This window comes from Parasteatoda tepidariorum, chromosome 2 (assembly GCF_043381705.1).
Source record: "Parasteatoda tepidariorum isolate YZ-2023 chromosome 2, CAS_Ptep_4.0, whole genome shotgun sequence".
NCBI classification, from domain to species: domain Eukaryota; kingdom Metazoa; phylum Arthropoda; class Arachnida; order Araneae; family Theridiidae; genus Parasteatoda; species Parasteatoda tepidariorum.
In genome coordinates, this window is record NC_092205.1 from 24,437,775 (window position 1) to 24,457,899 (window position 20,125).

Here is a 20,125-nt window from a genome sequence, read left to right on the forward strand (position 1 = left end):
TTATATAGAGATGTAAAGCATAATAAGTGATAGATAACAGAATAGAAATAGGTTACACCAGGGATGGGCAAACTTTTCTGATCGAGGGCCAAAAATCGAGGAAAAAAAATTTTGGTGGGCTGAATAAAAACATCTAAAATAAAAAAAATACTATATGCAATTTTCAATGTAAATATTTAATGAGATAAATGAAATTGCGATTTCATTTTTAAAAGTTATTATTTTAAAAGTTACCTCATATTAAGGTTCCAAGTGAGATGTACTTATTTTAAGGAACAAGGGTAAATGTTTGCCTGTTATTCTACTTCTGAAATGATTTTTTCTCAGGTTCGTAGATGAAAACACTTGCTCACACATAAATAAAAGGAAGCAAACCTAACCCTGATTTTCTAGGCATGAAGCATTTGGGAAACTAGCTTTTGGTATTGATTTGCAAAACTCAATTTTTGGCACATTTAGAAACAATTGCTTCAGATGGCACCAATCTACGGCTATTCTATAAATATCTTCTGCTCATTTTACCAATTGAAGCTGTCTGTGCTAGCCTCCATCATATGTTTGCCATCCTGCGCATCCTGCGTTGCAAATTACTGAACTTTAGCCATATAAATATTGATACCTACCTATATTTCTTTGAATGATTTTAATATGTAAAAAATTAATAAAAAGTTAAACATTAACTGAATCTGAATCTTGTTTTATTGCCTATGTTCAAAAATGCTTAAATAAGAAAAAATAACTCATCAGAAACAAGTAAATATCATGGTTTGGCACCTTTATTATTGCTACATACATGTAGAATCAATTTTTTTTTATATAATTATTTTTATTATTATTATGATAGAAAAAAAATTCCAGTTTGTTACTATTTACGGAAATAATGTTTTATTTAATCGAGGAATTCCGTATTTCAAGTTAATACTTAAAATTTTTTGCATAATTTAAACTCCAGACAAATTTATACTGTAAATCACTAAAATTGCTTTTTATTAGCTGTTGCCATTAACGTGAATTAGCATTTTTATCTCTACAATAATTGTTCGATAAGTTTTGGCAAGTTACCAGAAACAAAAAATTTCTCAATTTTAACACTTTCATTGTTGTTTTTTAACAATATAAAAGATAAAAATGTTTCCTTTCTGCTATTGTTTACGAAGCAATTTGAACTTTTATTATCTTATATTTCAAGTTATCTAATCTTATATTTAAATTTAGAAAAGTAGCAATACCTTGAAATATTACTTATCTTATATTTCAAGTTATTACTTAAATTTGCTTTTTGCATAACTCACACTCTAGTCGAATTTACACTGTACATAACTAAATTTTTTTTGTTAAATTATTTAAATATTTAACGCTTAATGAATGGTGTGAAAATGTAACAGAATGAAAAACATATTTTAAATAATCTTGCGTTGCAAATTACTGAACTTTAGTCATGAAAATACCTACCTATATACCTTTTAATAAATTTAATATGCAGTTAAATACTAAATCAAAAGTGGTCAATAAATAAAGTTAACATGAACATAGTAGCGTGGTAGAGAAAGACAGATGAAAAAAGGAACTCTAAACATTTATACATACATACATATATTTTTTTTTATACGATTCAAGCTATAAACACAACTTTAAATATTTTCTTCTTCGCGAAATTTGTTAACTATTAAATTATTATTTTATTTTTAACCTTATTTTATTTTGCTACAGGCCGGTAAGTTTGGTTTCTGCTTTATTTTATTTCATACTCTTTCTCAACTGATTTTTTTAGCGATATCGACACATTATAAAGAATAATTTTATCTTAGGATACTTATTCTTTATTCAGAAAGATCACATTAAAATATAGCAAAAGATGAGTCTAGAGGAAAACTTTTGCTTTTTCCCATTAATAGTTTTCTATTTTATATTATTTTATTATTATTTGTGATTAACCACCGAAATTTTTATGATTAATTATTACAGTAATTGCTTAAACAGACGTCATTGCGCATACAGTCTATAACGATGCAAAAACGATTCCCGGATTTGCTCAAAGGTGCTGGGAGTGAATTGATGTAATCCGTTGCAACATCAAAAGTACACCACATGAAATTTATCTTTCAGTTAATAAATTTCTGAACAAAATTTAATTATATCCACTTCAAAATTTGCTTCTCAAAGACGTTTTTTTTTATTTATAATGGCTTAAAAGAACCTAGTTTTTAACTTTTTTTTCTCCAAAAAATTTAGAAAGAAGCGGTTAAACATTCATTATTTTATAAAAGTATTTTTAATATTTTACCAGAGATATTAAATCAATAGTACTGAAAAAGAAATAAAAAATCTTTTCCTTGATTTTAAAAACGGAAACATAAAAATGTGATGACTAAAATAAAATTTTAATACATTTTATCCATGTAATACATTTTATACATTTAATACATTAGTATTGAAAAATAAAAAAGACCCTTTCCTTGATCTTAAAAACGAAAACATAAAAATTTAATGATTTAAATAAAATTTTAATACATTTAATACATTTTAATGAAATTTTAACGTAATTTATATTTGAATTGAGGAAACAAATTTCTGCGAAACATAATTTCTAACAAATTCTTCATTCATATTTTCACATCTGCTGGAACAAAACCTCCCCGTTTTATTTCTTCAAACCTAAAACTAAATTGTTAGAAATATAAATTCAAAAGCATAATTGTTGTATATTAGCACACTTTACAAGTTAAAAGTTTTTTATGAGTATTTTAAAGAACATGTACACTGGAAAAGGGTTAAAATTAAGAAAAAATTTAAAGTCTTATAATCAATTTAAAACAGAGTTATTTAGTCACTACTTTTTTTTCCTCTTCTCTCTCTCTCTCTCTCTCTCTCTCTCTCTCTCTCTCTCTCTCTCTCTTTTATTTTTTATTTTACGTACGCTATACGTGCTTTACATTTGACACTCAAAATAATAACTTTTTCAAATCAATAATCACCGAATTGTTGTCAATATCAGCGATAAATACTGTTAAAACTTCTATTTCTCGAATATCAAGCTCACGCTGCCTCTGAACCATTTTTTGACGGTTATCGGATTAACAAGGCTAGTTAACCTTTCGCTTACGATGTACCATGTCATAAGTAAAAGGTTAAAACTTGATGCCAAATTAATATTTTTCCCAAATTGAGTCTTTTAAGTTTTATTTTGTCAGTATATATCACCCAAATATGTATCAATATATTTATTTTAGTTTTTAAAGCAAAAAATTTTATTCTTTAAAAAACATTAAAAATCATCCATGAAAATAATCAGTTGCATACGAAAATCTATAAAAATTCTCTTTTATAAAAGGGTGAAATCAAATGAATATACCCATAAATATATTGTGTGTGTCATTTCTTCACAAATTTACCAAAAATATAAAGATCACAGTAATGAAAACGAGTAGCGAATAAACTTTTAAGCTCATTTACTCGAAGTCACTTTCCTATTCCATTGATTTCTTCAATTGAGTCCATAGTTCTGCAATTAGATGTTCTTCAATATTTCCATAAGTTCATCAATGAGAGTGACATTATATAATTCGGATTGCTTTTAAATATTATAAAGCATGAATTTAACTAAGTGCTAGAAATTTAACCCGACTCAAATTAATTCTTTGATAGCCCATTTTATTTCTCGAGAAATTTTGAACCAGAGTAAAATTAGGTAAATTAAAATTCTATCAACAACAAAAGAATTATGTTGAAAATTAAAAATGCCTAACACGCAAATTGATATGAAATAGAAAAAAAAATTAAAAAAATCAATGAAAATAAAACATTCTAAAGTTACAAAAAGAGGAAAAATGACAATAAAATCATTAATTTAAAATTATGTAAAAATCTATTTTCAACATAAAAGAAAAACTCATTGGAAAAAAAAAATTTTTTTTAATGGCAGCCACTTGGAATTATTGTCCATTGGCCACAGAAAGTGCCAGAACTGCTAACTCTCTTTTCGTTACCCTGTGGGCACCTGTGGCGGAGCCACGGTGGTGGAGCAGCGTCGCCCACGTCACACTACCACAACCCGTTGTTGAAAAATTTTAATGGCTGTAATAGTCTTCTGTTTATGTCTAAAAATATAAAACAAGCTAGAAATATTAAAAAAATCAGATTTCGGGGGGAAAATTGACGACTGGCAGACAATTTTTAAACCAGTGTTGAATGATGTATTTGCCTATACTGTTTAGCTGCTTATAATCTTTTACCTGGTAATGACTATTCACTAGATTTTATATTTGCAGCTTCACTTTTTTGTTGGCAGCGCGAAAAAGGAACTGCATCGGCTTGGTGACATTTTAAACGTATCAGTACACAAGTGTTGTTTTGAAAATGATTAATCCAATTTGAGCAGAAAAAAAGATATTGTTGGTTGTTAATTGTTTACAACACGAAAGTACAATTTTTAAAAGATATGGGTCATTAATTTTTACCACCGATATTTTGAAATAAAAACGAGAAATAGAAACACTCAAAACTTACCAAGTAGATTATCTGGATATACTCTTTACGATCTGTATTTACTAATCAGGAAGACACTTCTGCTACAATATCAGCAGCCAATTCTAAATTCTGCCTCAACCATTTTTTCCACTTTGAAGTAGATAGGATTTTCGAAACATTAGCTTTGATATACGCCATAGCGCACAACTTTAAATCTTCTTGATTAACCATATCGGCAACAGCAATTACATCGCACACATTTTCATCAGACAAGATGGTCTTCAAGTAAGCAGAACATCCCTCTTTAAGCGGTATAACTTGATACTTATCAGCAATTATCATCAGTTTGATGACATTTTCATGGCTCTTCATTTCAACGGTGTCTGTGTAAATGTATTCTAAAAACAATTTAAGTGTCTCTACATCAACATCTGATAAATAAATAGTACCTGATTGACTCTCCAGCATATCTTGATGAAACATGGCTGAAAAAACGGGTGATCGTGCTGCCAGAAGAGCTTTATGGGCTGGCATAATTACATTTTCTGACTTCAATGTCACATCAGTAAATGTTTCATTCTTTAACAATTTGCATAAGTCATCTTGCAATGGCAAATGAACAAATTTCATTAATTCTTGCGATTTGAAGTCTACATTGCTTTCTTCAGTTTGCGTTGAGATTGAAATTCCTTCTGGATTAAGGGCTTCAGCTGTATTGGCTAGAATTTCATTATTTTCGCTGGAGTGAGCCGAACTCTCAGTTGCATTTAATATGCAAGCAGGTGAATAGCTTACTGTATCGAATCGAACTGAATTTGAAGATTTTGTCTCACATTTTAAATAATATTTGTCATCCATTCTTCCTATACAGAACCTATCACGTCCAACCGATTCGAGATATTGTGTGGGAGTATCCAGCAAAACCTTTGCTACTGCACCATCTGGACAAATTAAAGATATTTTGAAAGATACATAAATTACATCCTGGGCTCTTTTTGTGTAGAATGAAACATACACTTCTCCCTTCTCATTCACCGAGAAATTAATACAGAATCTTGTAGGCGTCGGTACAACCTTTTCTCCTTTCAAAGCTCGTAAATCTTTATACGTGCAAGTAAAAGTATCGACTCCGTGAATGGTGTTGCATTCACAATCAGACTTCGCTTCGTCAGCTCTTTGATTTTCAAGACAACTGTTGAAATTCTCACTGGAGCTATCAACTTTCATTCTCATTAAAACGCAACGAACTATTATAATATCTTCTGGTAAATCTTTCAGATCTCTCTCTAAACCTATATCTTTGAAATATATATATTTATAACAATACCCTTCATCTATAAAAGTCTGAATGTCAGAGGAACGAAAAAGCACACCATTGATGTCATGTAATTCAAATCGGTGACCTATAACATCTTTTCCAACACTTTTGCTTTTAGATATATCATATAACTCCAAAGTATTAGATGTTTCATTTTTGGCATTAAACCAAATTAGTCTACAAGAAGACTCGTTCTGATATCCTATGGGGCAAACATCTACTTTCCACCGTGTTTGGCCTAGACATTCTGCCTGGAATTCTGGACATCCTATGTATCTTCTCTCTCCGAACGAAACATTTTCGATTCTCCACGTAAAAACAAATTCTCTCTTTTCACTGTTCATTTTTTTCTCTTTTTTGGAGTAGCTTAAAAAATATTTAATCTCTATCTCTGCTTTATAAAGTCAAATAATAATGACAAAGAATGCATTACCACTACACTTAGTAATGATATGTTGCTCTTTTATCTATGCTTGCTATGATAAAAACTCCTGGAAACAATCTATTCTATCTAGGGGTGTGCAGAGGGATAGAGAACGGTTGCAAGCAAACGAACGCATCCATATGACTGCTGTGGAATCTAAAATTTTAATTCAATAATTTTTTTTATGAAAATTAAATTTTTCAACTGATAAATATTTGGCTTATGCAAAATAATATATCAAAAATAAACTATATGAGAATATGACAACTAAATATAATATGAAGAATAAATTATGATTCAATAACAAATGGATTCATTAAAATTTATATTTTTAGAAATACTCTTTTGAAAATAATTTCTTCTAAGACACGTATTTAAATTTTTATAAATCTATTTAATTATAAACTTTTTTCTGCTTCTTTTTTTATTTCTTTTCATTGCTCTTTCTATTAATTAGTAATACTTTACTTCATAGGGGCATTTAGTAGAAAATTTAACCTAGAAAAATACATATTTCTGTATGTAACTGATTCTATCCGGCTAGAAAGACTATCTCTCCGAAATTGATGTTGAATGACTAAAAAAAAATGTACGAAGGAACACTTTTTTTCAAGTTAACACCACTTAGAGCCTTCATGCATTACTTAAAGAGTGTAATTTAAATCTGAAAAACGTAGAAGGTTGCGCCATTCACTCCAAACATTAAAGCTTCTGAAAACACTAATATTACCATACTTTTTATATCATCTGTAGAATATTTACAGTCTATTACGAGTGAGATTGAGTTTGTTGCTCATTTGTTACAATGTTGCAATTTCACCAAAAATATTAAATCAATACTGAAAAATAAAAAATAAAAAATATTTTCCTTGATCTGAAAACCGGAAACTTAAAAATGTGATGACTTAAATAAAATTTGAATACATTTAATATATTTTAATGAAATTTTAACGTAATTTATATTTGGAAACTGGATACAAATTTCTGCGAAACATAATTTCTAACAAATTCTTCATTCATATTTTCACATCAGCTGGAGCAAAATTTCCTCGTTTTATTTCTTCATACCTAAAATAAATTATTAAAAATAAAAATTCAAAAGCATAATTGTTGTACATTAGCACAATTTACAACTTAAAAAAGTTTTTTTGAGCAAAATTAAAGACACTTTAAACTGGAAAAGGGTTAAAATTACGAAAAAATTTAAAATTTGTGTGTCATAATCTATTTAAAACAAAGTTATTTAGTCACAAAGTCAACAGCTATATAGTTATTATTTTTCTTTTCCTTTTCTCATTCCCTCTTTTTCTCTCTTCTCCCCTTCTTTTTTTCTTTTTTTTTTTTTTTTTTTTTTTTTTTTTTTTTTTTTTTTTTTTTTTTTNTTTTTTTTTTTTTTTTTTACATATACACTGCATCATTTGACACTCAAAATAGCAACTTTTTTAAATCAATAATCACCGAATTGTCGTCAATATCAGCGATAAATTATGTTAAAACTCGAATATCGAGCTTATCGAATAACTTCCTCGAATATCAAGCTCACGTTGCCTCTTAACCATTTTTTGACGGTTTTCCCGATTAACAAGGCTATTTAACCCTTTGCTTACGGTACACCATGTTTTACCAGTCCTAAGCGAAAGATTAAAATTTGATGCCAAATTCACGTTTTTCTCAAATTGAGTTTTTTAAGTTTATTTTGTCACTATATATATTGCCCAAATACGTATCGACACATTTATTTTAGTTTTTAACACAAAAATTATATTCCTTGAAAAGCATTAAAATCATCCATAAAAATAAGCAGTTGCAACACACAAAAATTGTTAATAATCCTCCTTTATAAGAGAGCTGAAGTCAAATTAATATGCCCCCAAATATATGAGTTACTTCTTCACAAATTTACCAAAAACATAAAGATACAGTAAAGAAAACGAGTAACGTATAAACATTAAAGCTCATTTGCTCAAAGTCACTTTTCTCTTCCATTAAGTTCTTCCAATGCGATCGTTAGAGTGAAATCACATTAATTGGATTGCTTTTAAATATTATAGACCACAAATTTAACTTAGTGCTAGAAATTTAAACGGACTCAAATAAATTCTTTGTTAGCCCAATATATTTCTCGTGAAATTTTGAACCAGAGTAAAATCAAGTAAATTACAAATCTATCAACAATAAAAGAATTATGGTGAAAATTGAAAATGCCTAAAACGCAAATTGACATGAAACAGAAAAAAATTTAAAAAATCAAAGAAAATAATATATTTAAAAGTTACAAAGGGGAAAAAAGATAGATCATTAGAAAATCATTAATTTAAAATTGTGTAAAAATCTATTTTCAACATAGAAAGGAGAAAAATTAAAAACGTTTTAATGGTTGTAATAGTCTATTGTTTGTGTCTAAAAATATCAAAACAAGTTAGAAATAAAAAAAATAAAATTTCGGTGAAAAAATTGACGATTGGCAGACAATTTTTAAACCAGCGTTGAACGATGTTTTTGCCTAGACTGCAGAGTTGGCCAAAAAAGTAATCGATTACATTTTTCGATTACAGTAATCAATTACTTGTAATCATGATTACAATTTAACAAAATTTTGATTACAGCTGTAATCGTGATTACAACAAACAATTATAATAATCAATTACTTGTAATCGATATTACAACTTTGATTACAGCCGTAATCATGATTACATAGTCGATTACAGTAATCGATTATTGTAATCGTGATTACAACCTTCATAAATTTTGATTACAGCGCGAGTACAATATGGATTACATTAATCAATTACTTGTGATCTTGATTACAGCTGTAATCAAAATTTTGATTACAACTGTAATCATGATTCCAAATAATTGCGATTACAAGTAATCATGAAAAAAACGATTACGGGTAAATATGATTACAATTAATCAAAATATATGATTGCATGTAATCATGATTACATGTAATCATGATTACATGTAATCGTAAATACTAGTAATTACGATTAATATGTAAGAATGTTGGTAAAAGTTATAATACGTGTACATAGTTGCGTAAATAAAATGCATACATGTATGCATGTACATTTATATGTACATAGATATATGGTATGTACACGCAACGTATGTACTTATGTACAACTTACGTATGTACTTGTATAACTACATACTTTGTTAATACTTATGCACATGTAATGTATGGATGTACAAAAAAATAGTTATATGCACAATGTACGTATGTACATACAACGTATACAGGTACATAATTACAAGTAATGTATAAATACATGCGTACATTTAAATATATATAATTACAATATACGCATGCATTGTGCATGCATGAAAAAAATTTATATAAGTAAAGTTATCAAAGTTTGTTTTAAAATTTATTTTAAGACATATGAAACTCGACCTCATATTTTATAGAAAGCAAACGATAATCTTATTTCAAATTTCTAAATATTATTTCCACATATAAAATTTACCGTTTTTTCCTTTGCCATTTAAGAAATTTCTATCGACCATGCATTATGTTACAAAAAAAAATCTGTATTGTCAAACATTTCATGAAAATACCTGAAAATAATTATTCAAAAAATTTTAAAATGATATAGAACATTCAAAGCTGAAAACTAAATTTAAATATCGCTTGATTTTGTCATTTAACTAGCTTGAGTCATTATAAGTTAACTCACATGCATTTTATTTATTGCATTGTACACATATTTAGACATAAATGTAATGTACACATGTATACGCGCAATGTATGTACATACATTCATGCATTGTACATGCATCTATAGTACATATGGATATGCATACATGGAACATACGTGCATTGTACAGGTGTGGATACATTCATTGGGCATATATACATTGCACATACGTATTGATTGGGGTAGTATGTATGTACACTTGTAAAATTTGTACAAAAGAATTATGTCCAATATATTTAAGCACATATGTACAGTATATGCACACACATATGTACATTATATGTTTATTACATCGTATGTACGTTATATGAATCTACATCTGTACACTATACGTACAACCATCTGTACAATATATGCATCTCAAATGTGTGTATGTACATACGTTATGCATGTCAAATGTATGTGTGTACATCTGTACAATATATGCATGTCGAATATGTAAAATATAAATACTCCCAATGAAATTAACTAAGTGCTAGAAATTTAGCCCAACTCAAATTAATTCTTCGATAACCCAATTTATTCCTCGTGAAATTTTGAACCAGAGTAAAATTAAGTAAATTATAATTCCATCAACAACAAAAGAATTATGTTGAAAATTAAAAATGAGTAAAAAGCAACTTGACATGAAACAGAAAAGAAATCGAATAAATCCATGAAACTAAAACATTCTAAAGAAAAAAAAGACAATAAAATCATTAATTTAAAATTATATAAAAATATATTTTCAACATGGAAGGAAAACACATTGAAAAATTTTAATGGCTGTAATAGTCTTCTGTTTATGTCTAAAAATTTCAAAACAAGCAGGAAATTTTAAAAAAATCAGATTTCGGTGGAAAAATTGACGATTGGCAGACAATTTTTAAACCAGTGTTGAACGATGTATTCGCCTATACTGTTTAGCTGCTTATAATCTTTCACCTGGTAATGACAATTCACTAGATTTTATATTTACAACTTAATTTTTTTGTTGGCAGCTCGAAAAAGAAACTGCATCGGCTTGGTGACATTTTAAACGTATTAGTACACAAGTGTTGTTTTGAAAATGATTAATCTAATTTGAGCAGAAAAAAAGATATTGTTGGTTGTTAATTGTTGACAACACGAAAGTACAATTTTTAAAAGATATGGGTCATTACTTTTTACCACCGACATTTTCAAATAAAAACGAGAAATAGAAACACTCAAAACTTACCAAATAGATTAGCTGGATATACTCTTTACGATCTGTATTTACTAATCAGGAAGACACTTCTGCTACAATATCAGCAGCCAATTCTAAATTCTGCCTCAACCATTTTTTCCACTTTGAAGTAGATAGGATTTTCGAAACATTAGCTTTGATATACGCCATAGCGCACAACTTTAAATCTTCTTGATTAACCATATCGGCAACAGCAATTACATCGCACACATTTTCATCAGACAAGATGGTCTTCAAGTAAGCAGAACATCCCTCTTTAAGCGGTATAACTTGATACTTATCAGCAATTATCATCAGTTTGATGACATTTTCATGGCCATTCATTTCAACGGTGTCTGTGTAAATGTATTCTAAAAACAATTTGAGTGTCTCTACATCAACATCTGATAAATAAATAGTACCTGATTGACTCTCCAGCATATCTATATGAAGCATGGCTGAAAAAACGGGTGATCGTGCTGCCAGAAGAGCTTTATGGGCTGGCATAATTACATTTTCTGACTTCAATGTCACATCAGTAAATGTTTCATTCTTTAACAATTTGCATAAGTCATCTTGCAATGGCAAATGAACAGATTTCATTAATTCTTGCGATTTGAAGTCTACATTGCTTTCTTCAGTTTGCGTTGAGATTGAAATTCCTTCTGAATTAAGGGCTTCAGCTGCATTGGCTGGAATTTCATTATCTTCGTTGGTGGGAGCAGAAATCTCAGCTGCATTTGATATGCAAGAAGGTGAATAGATTAGGTTATCGAATCTAATTGAATTCGAAGATCTTGTCTCACATTTTAAATAACATTTGTCATCCATTCTTCCTATATAGAACCTTTCCCTTATACCCGATTTGACATAATATAATCGGGGAATCTCCTCCAAAACTAATGCTACTGTACCATCTGGATTAATAAATGATATTGTGCAAGATACAAGAATAACATCTTGGTCATTTTTTATGCAGAATGAAAGATACACTTCTCTATCCCTATTCACCGAGAAATTGACGCCGAATCTTGTAGACGGCGTCGTTACAACCTTTTCTCTATTCAAAGTGCGTAGATCTTTATACATGAAAGTAAAAGTATCGACTCCGTAAATAGTGTTGCATTCGCAATCAGACTTCGCTTCGTCAGCTCTTTGATTTTCAAGACAACTGCTGAAATTCTCACTGGAGCTATCGACTTTCATTCTCATTAAAACGCAACGAATTATTACAATATCTTCTGGTAAATCTTCCATATCCCTGTCTAAACCTAAATCTTTGAAATATATACAATCATTCTTTCCATCGTCAAAAGTCTGAATGCTAGAGGAAATACAAAGCACACCATTGATGTCAAGTAATTCAAATCGGTAACCCAGAACATGTTTCCCAACACTTTTTTTCAATATATCATGTAGCTCCAAAGTATTTGATGTTTCACTTTTGGCATTTAAGCAACTTAGTCTACAATAAGACTCGTTCAGATATCCTATGGTGCAAAAATCTACTGTCCACCGTGTTTGGCCTAGACATTCCACCTGGAATTCTGGACTTTTTATATATCTTTGTTCTCCAAACGAAACATTTTCGATTCTCCAAGTAAAAACAAACTCTCTCTTTTTACTGCTCATTTTCTTTGGAGTGTAGCTTAAAAAAATATTTAATCTCTACTTTTGCTTTTAAAAAGCTAGTTATGATCTGCGATGATAAAGAGTGCATTACCACTACACTTAGTAATGATATGCTGCTCCTTTATCTATATTTGCGATGATGAAAACTGGAAACAATCGGTTCTATCTAGCAGTGTGCAGAGGGGTAGGGAACGGTTGCAGATATCAAGCAAAAGAGGGGATCCAGATGACTGCTGTAGACTCTAAAATTTAAATAATCAAAGCAATCTAATTTTATTTAATTATCTCTAGTGATTATAATGGACAATTACAATTTAATGACAAATTAGGCAGTTTAGCAGTCCTCTTTTTTTACTGTATCATCAAAGAATTCATATAAGAATACTGAAAATCACAAATTTCTTACAAATTCTCGATTAAATTCTAAAATGAGTTTTCAAAACTGATTATGCATCTATAATCGCCTTGAAGAAATATTCTGAATGTACCTCCCCCACCCCTTTTTTTTTCTCCGAATTGATTCCCGAGAAAAAATTTACAATTGACATTGAAAAATAGAATATACTTATAAAAAACATTGACATTCTAGATATTTTTTATTTACTGCTAATGTTTCGTTCCTCATTTTAAAATAGAAAGTAAAAAACAATGACCTATACGTATACGATAACGATTTTTGTTTCTATATTTGATAGAAACGATTATTTTCCACTGGTTTTAATAAAATTGATTTTTATAGAATTGAAACATATACTTAATAACCTCTCTTCAATTCTTCAAAGATTTATTTGTCATTGAAGAAGGTCCTTTTTAAGTTCAAAATTATTGATTTTTATTCTTTTATTGCATAGTTAGCAAGCATGGCAACTGAAGGACAAGTTTAAATACATATGCACTAATTTAAAAATACAATATACACAAAATGAAACTCCCTTTTCTTTATCAATCTATGGTTATCCATGAATCTACAGTCGAGCTCACGACTGTTAGTTTCTTATTTTATGATAACAATATGCTTTGTTTGTTATCAATTTTTTCTAAGATATCAATTTTTGATAAAAGTTTAATTCGCATATCCTAAATTTTGCATGATTACTACTCATTTTAAACACAAAAAGAAAATATATATATATAATTTTTATAAAATTTCTAATGTAGTGCAAAATTTTTATGGTTGATTTTGTTAAAATTTGAATTATGAAAAAAATTATTAAAGAGCACTTCATCACGGGACACACTGTGTGCTAACACACTGGAGCTTTTCTGTAGTTAGTGTTTAAATCTAAGACTGACCGTGCCCCGAGGCCCCATAATGGATAAACTAAGTAAGAAAATGGAATCAAAAATTTAAATATGAAAATTTAATGATACACAAAAAGCACATGTCAAATGTACACTGAGAAAATACTGATAATGACTCGTCTACACATAAGAAATATAAATAAAGATAAAGTTAGTTAGAATAACCAAATTAAAATTAAATTAAATTAAATTAAATTAAATTAAATTAAATTAAATTAAATTAAATTGCTAGATTTTTAATAAATTTTTCGAAAAAAGTAAAAAAGTAAAATTAGCAATAAAAGGTCCCAACTTTTGACTGTCCACCTGCCTATACCATGTTCTCCAAACAGCGCTTACAGCCGCATGTTTTGACGGCCATGAATCTGAACCCCTCAAAAAAGTATCGCAGCACATCTTTATGCCTGATTTTGTAACTTAAAATATCATCTGTTCAAAATAATTAACATATTTAAGGTTAAATCATTAAAATAGAGTTCAAGTAGAAAATCCAATCATTAGATTAAAGGTTATTCCTTTCTTTATTCATTTTTTTCCTCGCATTGAACATACTATAAAAGAAAATATTTTAAAAATACAATGAAAATAGAAGGAAGGATTTTTTTAAAACATAATGCCAATTTACGGATAAAATGTGATGTTTTAAGAAACAGTAATTTCCAAGTATCAACAATCTTTTAAAAACTACAAGTTGTACCATTGTGCTTTTCTTAACTCGAACTTGCTGCTTGTAAAAAGCGTAATGAAAAATTTAAAATCATCTGCTCTATTTTTGTTTGTTACTATAATGCGAAATAATGAATGAAGCTTATCCAAACAGTTCTATGAAAAAAATATCATTTTTAAATCAATAAGCTAAAAAGTATAGTGGCACTTTTTTTAAAGAAAAAGTACAACCAATGTATGAATGAAGTAAAATAATAATAGGTTGTTAAAAAGGTTTTTTTCAGTATCAGAATAGCACGGTTGGTAGGGTGTTGGGCTCATGTTTGTGAGAACGGGAGTTTGAATCTCGCCGACAGAAGAATCTCCGTGCATATAATAGCGACTGATGCGCATCAAACCTGACGGGTCACAAAATTCTTCAAATTCCCATAACAAATCAATACCTCTGAGGGAGCCGCGATGCCTCTAGGGATAGAGCGTTCGCCATCCAATGAAGTGAACCGGGTTTCGACCCCGGCGATGACTGTTCGAAACGAATTCCGCAACCAGCCTGCACCGACCACAGTTCTGACGTGAAATATCCTCAGTGGTAGACGGATCATGGGTTATTGCTCCCTTGCCGTCAACTGATTCGAGTAATCCAACTGATTCGAGATATTGTGCGGGAGTATCCAGTAAAACTTTTGCTAATGTACCATCCGGACAAATTAATGATATTTTGAAAGATACATAAATTACATCCTGGGCTTTTTTTGTGTAGAATGAAACATACACTCCTCCATCCTTATTCACCGAGAAATTAACACCGAATCTTGTAGGCGTCGGTACAACCTTTTCTCCATCCAAATTGCGTAAATCTTTATAGGTGCAAGTAAAAGTATCGACTCCGTAAATAGTGTTGCATTCGCAATCAGACTTCGCTTCGTCAGCTCTTTGATTTTCAAGAAAACTGTTGAAGTTCTCACTGGAGCTATCGACTTTCATTCTCATTAAAACGCAACGAACTATTATAATATCTTCTGGTAAATCTTCCATATCCCTGTCTAAACCTATATCTTTGAGACATATATATTCATTATGATACCATTCATCTATAAAAGTCTGAATGCTAGAGGAACGAAAAAGCACACCATTGATATCATGTAATTCAAATCGGTAACCTATAACATCTTTTTCAACACTTTTGCTTTTCGATATACCATATAACTCCAAAGTATTAGATGTTTCACTATTGCCATTTAAGCAACATAGTCTACAAGAAGACTCGTTCTGATATCCTAAGGGGCAAAACCCTACTGTCCACCGTGTTTGGCCAAGACATTCTGCCTGGAATTCTGGACTTCTTATGTATCTTCTCTCTCCAAACGAAACATTTTCGATTCTCCACGTAAAAACAAATTCTCTCTTTTCACTATTCATTTTTTTTTCTTTTTTGGAGTATAGCTTAAAAAATATTTAATCTCTACCTCTGCTTTATAAAGCAAATTAATAATGCATTACCACTACACTTAGTAATGATATGCTGCTCTTTTATCTATGCTTGGGATGATAAAAACTCCTGGAAACAATCTATTCTATCTGGGGGTGTGCAGAGGGGTAGAGAACGGTTGCAAGTATCAAGCTAAAGAACGCATCCATATGACTGCTGTGGAATCTAAAATTTTAATTCAATAATTTCTTTATGAAAATTAAATTTTTCAATGGATAAATACTTGGATCATGCAAAATATTATAACTAGAATAAACTATATGATAATATGACAGCAAAATATAATACGAAGAATAAATTATGATTCAATAACAAATGGATTCATTAAAATTTATATTTTTAGATTTGAAAAATATTTAAAAATACTCTTTTGAAAATAATTTATTCTAAGACACGTATTTAAATTTTTATAAATCTATTTAATTATAAACTTTTTTCTGCTTCTTTTTTTATTTCTTTTCATTGCTCTTTCTATTAATTAGTAATACTTTACTTCATAGGGGCATTTAGTAGAAAATTTAACCTAGAAAAATACATATTTCTGTATGTAACTGATTCTATCCGGCTAGAAAGACTATCTCTCCGAAATTGATGTTGAATGACTAAAAAAAAATGTACGAAGGAACACTTTTTTTCAAGTTAACACCACTTAGAGCCTTCATGCATTACTTAAAGAGTGTAATTTAAATCTGAAAAACGTAGAAGGTTGCGCCATTCACTCCAAACATTAAAGCTTCTGAAAACACTAATATTACCATACTTTTTATATCATCTGTAGAATATTTACAGTCTATTACGAGTGAGATTGAGTTTGTTGCNGTAATCACGATTACAGCTGTAATCAAAGTTGTAATCACGATTACAAGTAATTGATTACAGTAATTGATTATGTAATCGCAATTACAGTTGTAATCAAAATTATGAATGTTTGTAATCATGATTACAAGTAATTGATTACTGTAATTGACTATTGTAATCATCATTACAGTTGTAATCAAACTTTGTAACCATGATTACGAGTAATTGATTACTGTAATTGGCAAATGTAATCGATTACATATTTGTTCTACTCTGATGTAATCAAAAATTTTGATTACTTGAAATTGCGATTACTTGTAATAGTGATTACAAGTAATTGATTACATAGCTGTAATTATCTGTGATCAATTACTGTAATCGACGGCCAACTCTGCTATACTGTTTAGCTGTTTATAATCTTTTACCTGGTAATGACTACTCACTAGATTTTATATTTACAACTTCAGCTTTTTGTTACCAACGCGAAAAAGATACGGCACCGGTTTGGTGACATTATTAATCTAATTTGAACAATTATTAATCTAATTTGAACAGAAAAAAAGATATTGTTGGTTGTTAATTGTTTACAACACGAAAGTACAATTTTTAAAAGATGTGGGTTATTACTTTTTACCACCGACATTTTCAATCAAAAACGAGGAATAGAAACATTCAAAACTTACCTAACAGATTAGCTGGATGCACTCTTACAATCTGTATTTACTAATACAGAAGACACTGCTGCTACAATTTCAGCTGCCAATTCTAAATTCTGCCTCAACCATTGATTCCAATTTGAAGCAGATAGGATTTTCGAAGCATTAGCTTTGATATACGCCATAGCGCACAACTTTAAATCTTCTTGATTTACCATATCGGCAATAGCAATTACATCGCAAACATTTTCATCAGACAAGATGGTCTTCAAGTAAGCAGAACATTCCTCTTTAAGTGGTATAACTTGATACTTATCAGCAATTACCATCAGTTTGATGACATTTTCATGGCTCTTCATTTCAACGGTGTCTGTGTAAATGTATTTTAAAAACATTTTAAGTGTCTCTACATCAACATCTGATAAATAAATAGTACCTGATTGACTCTCCAGCATATCTTGATCAAACATAGCGGAAAATACGGGTGATCGTGCGGCCAGAAGAACTTTATGGGCTGGCATAATTAGATTTTCTGACTTCAACGTCACATCCGCAAATTTTTCATTCCTTAATATTTTGCATAAGTCATCTTGCAACGGCGAATGAACAGCTTTCATTAATTCTGGCGATTTGAAGTCTACATTGCTTTCTTCAGTTTGCCTTGAAATTGAAATTCTTCCTGAAATAAGAGCTTCAGCTGCATTGCCTAGAATTTCACTATTTTCTCTGGTGTGAGCCGAACTCTCAGCTGCATTTGATATGCAAGCAGGTGAATAGCTTAGGTTATCGAGTCGAATTGAATTCGAAGATTTTATCTCACATTTTAAATAATATCCGTCTTCCATTCTTCCTATATCGAACCATTCCTTTCGACTCGATGTGACGTAAATTAATCGGGGAATCTCCTTCGAAACGAATGCTACTGCACCATCTGGACGAATGAATGATATTTTGCAAGATACAAGAATTACATCCTGAGAATTTTTTATGCAGAATGAAACATACACTCTTCCATCCCTATTCACCGAGAAATTAACACCGAATCTTGTAGACGACGGTATAACCTTTTCTCCCTCCAAAGTGCGTAGATATTTATGCATAAAAGTAAAAGTATCGACTCCGCAAATAGAGTTGCATTCGCAATCAGACTTCGCTTCGTCAGCTCTATGATTTTCAAGAAAACTGTTGAAGTTCTCACTGGAGCTATCTTCTTTCATTCTCATTAGAACGCAACGGATTATTACAATATCTTCTGGTAAATCTTCCATATCCCTGTCTAAACCTATATCTTTGAAATATATAAATTCATTCATTCCGTCTTCAAAAGTCTTAATTCTAGAGGAACGAAAAAGCACACCATTGTTGTAAAGTAATTCAAATCGGTAACCTATAACATCTTTTCCAACATTTTTGTTTTTCGATATATCATATAGCTTTAAAGTATTAGATGTTTCATTTTTGGTGTTTAAGCAACATAGTCTACAATAAGACACGTTTGAATTTTCTTTGGGCCAAAAATATATTGTCCACCGTGTTTGGCCTAGACATTCCGCTTGGAATTCCGGACTTTTTATATATTCCTCTTTGTGTCTTTCTCCTCGAAAAGAAAAATTTTCTATTTTCCACGTAAAAACAAACTCTCTCTTTTCACTGTTCATTTTCCTTGGAGTGTAGCTTAAAAAATATTTAATCGCTACCTCTGCTTTTAAAAAGCAAATTATCATCTGCGACGATAAAGAGTGCATTACCACTACACTTAGTAATGATACGTTGCTCTTTTATCTATGTTTGTGATTATTAAAATTCCTGGAAACAATCGATTCTATCTAGCGTTGTGCAGAGAGGTAGGGAACGGTTGCAAGTATCAAGCGAAAGAATGCATCCATATGACTGCTGTGGAATCTAAGATTTTAATTCAATAAATATTTTTCTTACGAAAATTACATTTTTCAACAGATAAACATTTGACTCAAGCAAAATATTATATGTAGAATAAACTATATAAAAATATGCGAATAATATATATGAAGAATAAACTACGATTCAATAAAAAATGGATTCATTGAAATTTCAAATATTGTTAGATTTAGAAAATATTTAATAATACTCTTTTAGAAATAATTTATTCTAAAACACGTATTTAGATTTTTATAAATCCATACATTTCCTATTTATTTATAATCTTTTTCCTGTTTCCTTGTTTTCTTTTTTATTAATTTTTGCTTTGTTTTTTCTATTAATTAGTAATACTTCACTTCATAGGGGCATTTAATGGAAAATTTAACCCTAGCAAAATACATATTTCTGTATGTAACTGATTCTATCCGGCTAGAAAGACTATCTCTCCGAAATTGATTCTGAATGACTAAAAAAATGTAAGAAGGAACACTTTTTTTCAAGTTAACGCCACTTAGAGCCTTCATGCATTATTTGAAGAGTGTAATTTAAATCTAAAAAACGTAGAAGTTTACGCCAAGCTCATGCGC

The 20,125-nt window shown here is 29.9% G+C and overlaps 1 protein-coding gene across 2 annotated transcripts; it reads right to left on the reverse strand.

The window, feature by feature from the left end:
- Window positions 1-2,483: 2,483 nt before the first annotated feature.
- Window positions 2,484-19,380, reverse strand: LOC107442463 (uncharacterized). 2 transcript variants are annotated; one of them, XM_043055984.2, is made up of 3 exons: window positions 11,109-12,804; window positions 4,507-7,277; window positions 2,484-2,661 (listed from the first exon to the last, which is right to left on the reverse strand). In XM_043055984.2, the coding sequence occupies exon 2, from the start codon at window positions 6,127-6,129 to the stop codon at window positions 4,552-4,554; it is 1,578 nt and encodes a 525-aa protein (XP_042911918.2). In that variant the 5' UTR covers window positions 6,130-7,277; window positions 11,109-12,804; the 3' UTR covers window positions 2,484-2,661; window positions 4,507-4,551. The 2 variants fall into 2 exon arrangements, with proteins under 2 accessions (XP_042911918.2, XP_015911522.2); XM_016056036.4 differs by lacking the exons at window positions 2,484-2,661; window positions 11,109-12,804 and adding an exon at window positions 17,667-19,380 and having other exon boundaries at window positions 7,131-7,277.
- Window positions 19,381-20,125: the final 745 nt, after the last annotated feature.